The 10272-nt window shown below is 35.7% G+C and overlaps 1 protein-coding gene across 1 annotated transcript in view; it reads right to left on the bottom strand.

The window, feature by feature from the left end:
* Positions 1-343: 343 nt before the first annotated feature.
* VWA3B (von Willebrand factor A domain containing 3B) overlaps positions 344-10272 on the bottom strand; it is a 58681-nt gene continuing 48752 nt past the window's right edge. Inside the window, 6 exon segments of the mRNA XM_005420011.3 lie at positions 344-2800; positions 2803-2966; positions 6104-6201; positions 6709-6846; positions 8005-8129; positions 8914-9034. Of these exon segments, the coding sequence (XP_005420068.3) occupies positions 2601-2800; positions 2803-2966; positions 6104-6201; positions 6709-6846; positions 8005-8129; positions 8914-9034 (846 nt within the window). The 3' untranslated portion in view covers positions 344-2600.

Below are 10272 nucleotides of genomic sequence, written 5' to 3'. Positions count from 1 at the left end.
ACAGGTCTGTGGAAATATATGGGAATACAAGGTTTCATCAACCACCTATATAAGAGCCATGTAGCTGAATCCACATTAACTTGGGGAGCACAAAAATCCATCTTGGTATCTGGCAATGCTCATTCAAGTTCAGGAGAACTTACTTCCTTATGTAACAGATGAATGATCACATGAAGGCAGCAGAAACATAGGCAGAGTGTTGATTAACACATCAAATAGTTACAAAGCATAGCCCAGTCAGATTACTAAATATGTATGTTTGTGTGTGTGTGTGTGTGTGTATGCATCTGGACATAAAAAGTGACAAGACAAACCTTTGTAAAGGAAATGCAAGAAACACTGATGGCATTAAATGCTTTTAATGCATTAGACACATACATACATAGGGAAAACATTTATACAAATATGAAGAAAATGACTTTACTTCAGTCAAACAGATCCGGACTACTGAGCTTTTTCAGAAGTTAATTATTAGGTATTATTTAGGTATTTGATATTACAAGGAAAGGAATACATGGGAGGAATATACATCTTTCAGAAAAAAACAGTTTAACAGACTGCTTTTAGAAATCTAAAAAAAAATGCATAACCTTGTTCCTGTAAAAGATATTTAACTACAAAAATTGTTATTATCACATCTATTCAAAACATTTCTCTGAGATGCTGACTTTGAAAAAATCTGCCTTTGATATAAACAATCCAGAAATAATGAAGTTATTAAGTCAACTACTAGGAAAACCTGGAAGGGGATCACTCTGATGAACATTGGTGTGTCCAGTGTATGAAAGGCAATATTTGAGACTTCAGAGTGATACAGTGGTCTGAAGAGGAAAACAGGGTGTTTTACCTCACTTGTGCAGTTTAGGCTCCTGACTTGAATATTCAGCCTTATTTCAGCACTACAAAAACTCCATGAAGGCAAAGTCCATTGTTAGATACCTGATATTTTTAATACCTGGTCCAGAGAGACTAACTAAATAATTCATTAGAATGACAGGGCTTTCCAACTCCTCATCCGTGTAATTTAACACCTACCCCCATCAATGTAATCAAATATGACAACTTCTAAGGAAAAGTGTTAACCTGCATAGGGGAATCTCACTGGTGCTCAACACATATTGAACTGCCAAGCAGTAAGTGTAAACTAATAGTTCATACTTGATTGGAAGTTGAGCAGATGGGAAAAAATGCCAGGCAAATTTGTTTTCTTTATTCTCTTCATCTTTAAAATGAAATCCAGCATTAACACAGTTCAAAAAGATGTGTATATCGGGGTCAGGCAGCACATTTGATATAACTTACAAAATTATATAACTTACACAGAGTGCTGTGAAACATTTGCATGGTATGAAAATGGGGCAACTATCTACACCCAAAGAGGATAAATACAAAGTCATGTAGAGAGATTGTATAAAGAGGTATCTAATGAAACCATGTGAGGATGACCATATAGTGTTACTTAACATCTTTATCAGCTCTGACTTTCCCCTTTCTGACAAAACATAGAAGGATATGTAAATGAAAACAAATTTTAGAAAAAAACCAACCCCATATTCAATATTTATGGTGTCACAAGAAGAGGACAAGGTACCTTACCTGCATATGACATTGAAGCCTTGTTAGAATACTATGAGATTATTTGCTAAATCTAGGCAGGATTAAAATGCATAGATAACCACTACTCTGGTGTAATCTTACCTCCAAGCTGCAGGGAATCAGTTACAGGACTTGCTGATCACATTAGGATTATTTCACATTTCCTCAGCATCTGCATCTCAAAATGCCCAAGAGGAACGTGTCTGGGATAACTGAGCATTTCCAACGACGTAGCCCCACCTTTGGAAACCATGGTTTTTCACTGGACAAGCCCAACACCTCTGCTCTCATATAATTCTGATCAGGCCACTCTTAAAATGCCCATTATATAATGGGGACCATAATACCCACTATAAGCAATGAATATGGAATTTGCAGGCAATCCTTAAAGGATGAGAGAGAACACAGAAGGAACATTCAGATGAGCCAAATCAAGTTGACTGAAAACATGATGATTGAGTGAATTTATAAGCCATCACTTCTGAAAGTAAATAAATAATAAGGCTGTTGAAAAGATATTTTAAATGGTACAAGGAGGTACAACTAGCAAGTATGAATAAAAATCCCATTATCTTTCCACTGACAGTAGGATCTTGAAAATGAAGAGCTGACAACAGACATGTAACGGCAGGCCTACACTAGTCCAGTCTCTGCTCCAGAGTGACAGGGAGTGTAGGAACTGCTGTCAGCTTTAACTGAGCCAGCTCATAAAACAAAAGCAATTTAACCTCTGAAGCATTGAGCTACAGGGGCAATAACTTAATACCCACAATACAGACATAACTTTAGTCTAACAAAGAACAAACAGTAGAGGAACTGGAATAAATGCTCTGCTTACAAGCAGGTATTAAGGTTTGGTGGTACTGCATCCTCACTGCTACAACTGTTAAGGAAATTGAGGTGGCGTATGCTGGAACGGGCTTTATTCATTTCTTGCTGCTGCTGTGAAAACACACACTGAGAAAGTGTCAAGAACAGTTTCTAAAGGAGGTGAAATAATTTCATCATATAGGACATGGGAAAGCTAACTTGGCTAACACCCAGAAAGGCAGAAATCTGTTCCTTGTGTGGGGAATAGCTAAAGGCCCATCACAAATGCTTAATTCCTTACACTTTTTCAGAGCTACATCTTTACCTCTACATTCTCCCTTGTTGCTAGACAGTGAGTTTCTTTCTCTCTGTTTTACTTCACTTCTGGAGACAAAAGATTATCCAAGTTTGACATCGTCTCCCTGGGATGCCTTTTGTCTACTGTTGTCCTCTTCTTTTTCTTTTTTCCCCTCTTTTCTTTCACTATACTTTTTCTTGCTTGTTCTCCTTCATCTTCCACAGGTGGGTGAGAACAGCGCTTCGAAGTCATACCATCCAGGCTGGAAAACCAGAAAACGAAATCCACTAAGCTAAAAGCACATATCTCATAAAGCCTCTTTTACAAGACATAGATTTCACCTTTTTCCACATCTCTCAGTACTGACAAGAGAAGGACTTATCACACTCTTGACCATATGACAGGGCTATAAATGTCCTACAATTCAGTTTCCCTTTTACTTATAGAATAAGTGAAGGATAGCCTAAAACAGGGCTCTGGCCCTTAATCTTATCTGCCTCTTATGACTCCAGAAAGGATGTGGGCAAAAAGGATCCTTTTGCTGTGTCTGTCCAGATCACACAGTGTGGAACTTTGCATATGGAACTTGTTAGCTACATTTGCAGAGTGCTTATTCTGCCATAATTATTTCTTTCCACAGTGATGGCAGGAAAATGCCCCAACGGATGCTAATGTCTCATACTAAAATCATAAGAGCCATATTGGTACCTCTAAAAATTATTCAGTTAAGCATAATCCCTAATACACACCACAAAAACATTGAAAGACAATCCCAAAGAACTCGAAGCTGGAGTTGGCCAAGCCACTCTATAACATCTATGGCCACTGAGGACTTCCTCTCAACACGGGAACCTGGGACATGCCTTTTAATTTTTTTCCCTTACTGCTCCAGCACTTAGCACAAACAGTTTGTCTCTTTTTGAGGTTCTAATATACTACTGCATTCAAACTTTTTGATTCCTTTCCAATTAAATTATGCTTTTGCATTTTTCCTATTAACAATGTCAGCACTTTCTCATTAGAACTCTGCACATCCATGAGCAATATGCTGCAGTGTCCCTCTCTAAGTAGGACAGAGGAGGTAGGGATTTATTTTAGAAATATGATAAATAACAAGTTTCATTGGAAAGCACACTTCCATGCCCTCATAAAAAGTAGGGGTTCTAATGGAAACTCCATTTAGTGCATTCATTTCAGTTAATTCTCCAAACAATTCCTCCATTTGCCAATGCAAAATTCAATTTTCTCCTCATTTGTACATAAAAACGGCAAGCCAGCTTGATAATAAATTCTCTTCGGAGAGTGAATATTTGTACTAAAGCACTCATTCATGAAACAAAGCATGTAAATGGACACTATTCTTATTGCTCATGCATTTAATCACATCTTTTCTTAATATGGTACCTCAGAATACAATCCAACTCAGTAGAAGAGAAAGACTTCTGCTGCTTTTGCTGGAACTCAGACCAGTTACATACGTGCCTCTTTTCACCGTTTTTTTTTGCATTGAGAAGGAAACCATGGTCTTTAGGTTTGCTTTTTTTGAGAAGAGGCTACTGTCATATCAATGATGTGGCCTGGGAAAAGACTGATGTATTCCCAGATTTGAAATTTTGCTCAGTAAAGAGAGGGCATTCATTTGTTTGTGTGCTGTAGCTGCAAGCTGGTAGAAGGCTGAGTTTCAAACTGTACTGGGATCACTACTAGAAAATATGTGGGAACCAAAGGACTTGAATCTCAGTTGCTTTTCACTCTGTCATTCTCAGTGAATCCATAGATCAAGCTCACAACTGGTACCCCCACTCATAATTTTTAGATTAAATCTTTAGTGATGATAATCATATTAGAACATTTTAATGAAAATTAAGAACATCTGTGGGTGAGCAAGCACTGGAGCAGGTTTCCCAGAGAGAGTGTACAGTCTCCTCACTGGAGGTATTCAACTAATTGGATGCAATCCTGTGCTATGTGCTCTGGGATGACCCTGCTTGAGCAGGAAGGTTGGACCAGATGTTCCACTGTGGCCCCTTCCAATCTGAGCCATCCCATGATTCTGTGATCTAAAATTGCCTTTAATGGTGGAATTTATTTCTCTCTACAACTACCAGAAAGGAAGGTGCAGCCAGGTGGGGGTTGGTCTCTTCTGCCAGGTAACCAGTGACAGGGCAAGAGCACACAGCCTCAAGCTGCACCAGAAGAAGGTTTAGGCAGGCAGGACATTAGGAAGAAGTTCTTCACAGAAAGAGTGATTGGGCATTGGAATGGCTGCCCAGGGAGGTGGTGGAGTCACCATCCCTGGAGGTGTTTAAGAAAAGACTGGATGCGGCACTCAAAGCCATGGTCTAGTTGACAAAGTGGTGTTGGGTGATAGGCTGGACTCAATCTCAAAGGTCTTTTCTAACCAAGCTAATTCTGTGATTCTGTGATTTTCCCTGTTCATGTTTCCTCTTGGAAATAAACTTCCCATGATAGAGATTATATTATTCTTTTGCAGCAGTGCTTATACTACATGTAAGAGGAAATCTTTCATCCTGTAAATGTCGAGGCAAATGGAAGACTCAAAACCAAATTATGTTTTCGCACACAAAACGTGAATCTGTGCAACTCCCCCTGGGAAGAAGCAATGGATGATGAAGTTTTACATGCTTTCAAAAAAAGAAACTGCACAAATTCATGGAAGAAAATTCCATCAAGGCTGTTTAATACAGAGACTCCAATTCTGCTTCAGAGAATTTTTAAATTCCAAATAATTGTAGGTTGGGAATATATTCTGGAGAAATATCCCTAGATGATTGTTCTGATCTTATTGTCCATCCTAATGTGGTCTGAGGTTGTTAGAGCTCTGAAGGCTGTCACAATTTCAACTGGATTAAACTAGAACTTAACACAAGATGAAAATGTAATCCATAAACACTTGGAACACTTGCATTTTCAGTGCACACTTCATATCTTGCTGCCCATTAATTCTGCAGAACCTAAGAAGGGGATCATACTCATTTTACACACTCTCTCTCCATCATTCTCCAGATTTAAGCTCAGAAGATGAACAAATATCTTGGGAAAAAATTGCAATTTTATGTGCAGCTTTACATAAGAATAAGTATTTTAAAAGGAAAATAAGGTCTACAACAAATAGAAACTCCATCTCACCTTTCAGCAATCCCCTTAACAACCTTCTGGGACTAAGTTTCAAACCATCACATCCCACCAATATTTCCAGAATGAAAATAAGGCAGTAAATTCTCACATAAACTTAGCTGCCTGTGTACAGTAGCCAGTTCACAATAGGTGTAGTTAGAGTACTACGTATGGAAACCTGACAGCATGGCTGAACTCAAAGTGCAACATTTAGGATTCAAATTTTAAAAATTTGGTATTTTTAGGTTCAAACATACTCACATCTCATAATCCACTGTCTGCACTGTTCTTATATACTGACAGGAATAGGCGTACTTGGTTTGGCTGATTTTAATGAGCTCGCTTCTTATACAGTGTTCCTGCAATAACACAAAAAATATTCATCTAATTAAAACTCAAATCTCAAAAGCAATGAAGATACATATGCAGAAAAAATCAACTGTTTAAATGTAACTGTAATCATCCTCTAATAAAGATAATTAATATAAAAGTTTCAAGTGCAAAGTAAATTTTATTTAATGCACACTGTGAAAAATGCAGTAAAATTATCATAATGGCTTACAAACAAAAACAAACTAACATAATGGAATTAATTTCAGACTATACTGACTGTGTTAAAACTCCCTATGTTTCTTATTTTAGAAGCATGGAACTTGTGAAAGCCACCAAATGTATTAAAGAAGAAAGAACAGAGTATGATTTAAGAATCAATTATCCAACAGAATTTCTTCATTCAGGTTTATTACATGAGTTGTTCATTGCACTCTGAAATCTGATTTACTCTGGTTAGCTGGAGACTCAGATTGGGACAGGGAGCCCATTAGCCTGGAAAATTCTATCTGGTATCATCCTCTAGGTTTACTTACCTCCCTGTTGTTGAACAGCAGCACTGTGTAGAATTTGTCACCTGTCTCCACCCTCTGTGGTGTTGCTATGACAATGGCAGGTACATAACATTCATTTTCTGCCCGTGTCCCAGTTCTGGCAAACACATAGTCTCCAACCTGTGCACAGGAAAGCATCAGTGCAAGAACCACGTAACTTGTGAGCTTTACAAGACATAACTATGAAGGTATTTTTACATGAATCCTCATTCTGCCATGTTCCCATGATTTAATATGGACCATTGAAAGAAAAGAAGAACTTGGTCCTTACATGTTCCAATCATGCAATTTCCACTGAATCAGAGAGAACACAAAACAAAGGACTGAGCTCTACTAAATGTACGTGGGCTTAGCTAGCAAGCTGAACTGAATGAGCAAACTCTTACAAACTACATTCCCTTGGATTCTAGGCAAATTTTAAGGCTTTCAACAAACCGACCTTGGGAATTTTAGATAATTCCAGATGTAACTGATTTATTCAAAATTGTTTTTAAAATTAACACAGAAGTCACAATTTTATATCAAATTCTGCAGGTCTCTAGAGTTGGATACAGAACCTACAGAGTTATCAGGAGCTACTATATCAGGATTTGTCTTTATCTCAAACTGAAAAAAAGCGTATGTCTCTAGCTTTATATGTAGCAATGCAATTATAAACATGTTTCTTTTATTCAAAACAGATGGATCCATGCTGTATTCTCTATGCAACCATCACTATGCTGGTGTGTAAAATAAGAATCACCAAAAAACCCCAGCTGTGATTACAGATAGACAGCTGATAAATTTTACAGAAAATCAGAAATTAACAGGGATAATTTTTTTATTACTGTTATTTGCCTTAGTATATGGTTATTTGCTGGATTTAAAACATGCTGTGAAAACCAAATGGTTAAAACCTGCTGTAAATCACACTAAGTAGAAAAGGCTCTCTTACATTTGTAATCTATGTGCTAGGAAACAATAACTGTACTAATAAATCGTTCACCTTTCTTCTATGGCTGGGGAAATACTCATGTTTTATAAAGAAAACAATATAGATTAATTTAGAACACATAATTTTAATAAACAAAGGAACAGAATTACAATGAAAACAAGCTTCAAACAAATGAAATCTACATGTTGAAAATAGTGTGATATTACCATAATGAAAAACTCTAAAATAAAGGTATATAAGAGACTTTTAAAAAATCTATAATTCATTATCTAAATATAGAATGAATTTCATATTTTTAAATATAAAATGCACATTTGCAATCATGAAAAAATACAGTTTCTCACCTGCAGATGTGGGCACGGCATAGCACCTCCCACAGGTATAGTGAATTTGACAAGGACATCACAGCTCTCCCCATTGCTGAAGTCAACAAGTGCACAGGTAGAACTGATATTCTTTATCACAGTTCCTGAAAAACAACAGAATAAAATATTCAAATTATTTTTCTTTCCCCCCTTGTGGTAATTATTTTGTTAAAAAATCCTATAGGCTGTCACACATCACTGAGGTCAACCATGTCTACATTATGCATTCTTCATTTTCATTTAGCTACTGTGAGCTGTGCTAGGGCAAAGGAGACATTTGTTCCTAAAAAACCCTGCCTTACTAACCAGTCTTAATAGTGCTATTAAAAGGAAACAAAGTCTTTTTCAAGCACAGGTCTGAAATCTGTAAACTGATCAGATTAACATAATAAAACTGACAGTTAACATAATAAAACTACTACCATAGTTAAAAATATGTAATTGAAAAAAATCCCAACCAAACAAGTAAAGGTAACACAAAGATAAATGTATACACACAGATAATATTTTAATATTCTCTGTGTGAAACATATTTTAATATTCTCTGTGTGAACTGAGTTTTACCTACTAACCATGCTGGCTTAAAATTCAACAAAAAAGCAGCAGCATTTAGTGATCTTTTTGGACACACGCAAAAGCTTGGCTTACAATTTCCTTCCATACTTTTCACAGACAAATATATCATTGCTCTCCAACTTTACAAAATAAATGTCTTCTTATAAATGTATACATATGTGCACATACAAAATATATACTCATTTTAAATTAATATGTACATATAATAGTAAATGCCATTAAGAAAGAAGTAGTTAATTATGACTATAACTTATGTTTTATCAGTGTAAAGGAACATTAAATAATATTGAAAATGTGGACAAAAATGTATACCTGGATAATAAAATCCTGTGACGTCTGATCTTGCAATTACCTTTTGGCTTTTGTGAGTCACAAATATTTGATGTTTTTGTCTTGTCTTAGACTTCAGGTTCCCACTTTCTTCTTCAAATCTCTGTAATTTGACACAATTAATTGTCTACAACAGCTAATGCAGTCAGCCTTAATCGATTATTTGAAATTATTTAAAAACTGAGGCGGTGTAATGCTACAAGATCTGTACAGGATTCACAGCAAACTGGAAATGCTTTAAACTTTAGGAATAGTTCTAAGTACAGGAAGTACTTATATAAGCGTTTTCACTATAAAATCCTGTTCTGTATGGTCATAACAATACCTATATTTTCATGTGTTCTGGCTACCATTTTTCTACAAAAAATGTCACGAAGTTGCACCATTCATATTAAAGGATGAGGTAAGGAAAAATCAGCTCTTTTTTCAGAATAAGGAAATTTGCTCTACATATTTCTTTAGTCCAGACAGGAGAGTTTTCACAGTAATCTGATTTGCATTAGAAGTACCTCATTGTATGGGATGAATCATTAGAAAATAAAAATATGAAATCAAAAAATGTTCAAACAAATCTTCAAATGTCTGGGGAAAAAGGTTTATTTACTATAAATTCAAAATTCAATTGACATTTTCAACCATTTTAAAACATTCCATTTTAGCAAAATATTGTACCAGATCTTCCAGACCTGCTACTGTCCATTATTCTGCCCAATTAGTTGGGGTTCTTCATGCACTAATCATTTTTGCCATTCTGCTCACAATACTATTCCTGAATATAAATTACAAGCAAGTGCAAAACTTGCTAATAATAAATCAGTTTCACCACTAAATGGAAATAGTGACATTTATTTTCACCCTTAAATAAATCAGTTTCACCATTAGTTTTTAAAATATTTATTAGTCTACCTTGTGAACAATTTGCAGGCATACATCTCTTACATGGTTTTTCTGAATTATAAAAATGTGCAACTTGAAATCTCGAGCTTTTCCACAGATCTACACATTGTTGTGAAAAATGACCATAACTCTCAGACTCTTAATAAAACTCCTGCTTGCTAGGATGTGTATGACTTGCTTCTTTTTCTGGTGAATTTTTTTTCTAAAAAAGTGTGTTTGATTTGATACTTGATTTTCCCTAATAGTCAATAATAATGGAAAATATATTAAAAACTTTGACTGAATTGTTTGTTCTCAGTTTCACTATAATTATTAAAGTATCTTTTTTTCTAACTCCCTCTCAAAAAATCACAATAAACCCTAGGAAAAAAGTCCTAAAAATAAGCAAAACACACAAAAGAGGCAAGGAGATATTTTAAATTAGAGATACATGGGATTTTTCTA

The sequence above is a fragment of the Geospiza fortis genome, unplaced genomic scaffold, assembly GCF_000277835.1.
Source record: "Geospiza fortis unplaced genomic scaffold, GeoFor_1.0 scaffold192, whole genome shotgun sequence".
In the NCBI taxonomy this organism is placed as follows: Eukaryota; Metazoa; Chordata; class Aves; order Passeriformes; family Thraupidae; genus Geospiza; species Geospiza fortis.
This window is presented reverse-complemented; position numbering and strand designations above follow the sequence as displayed.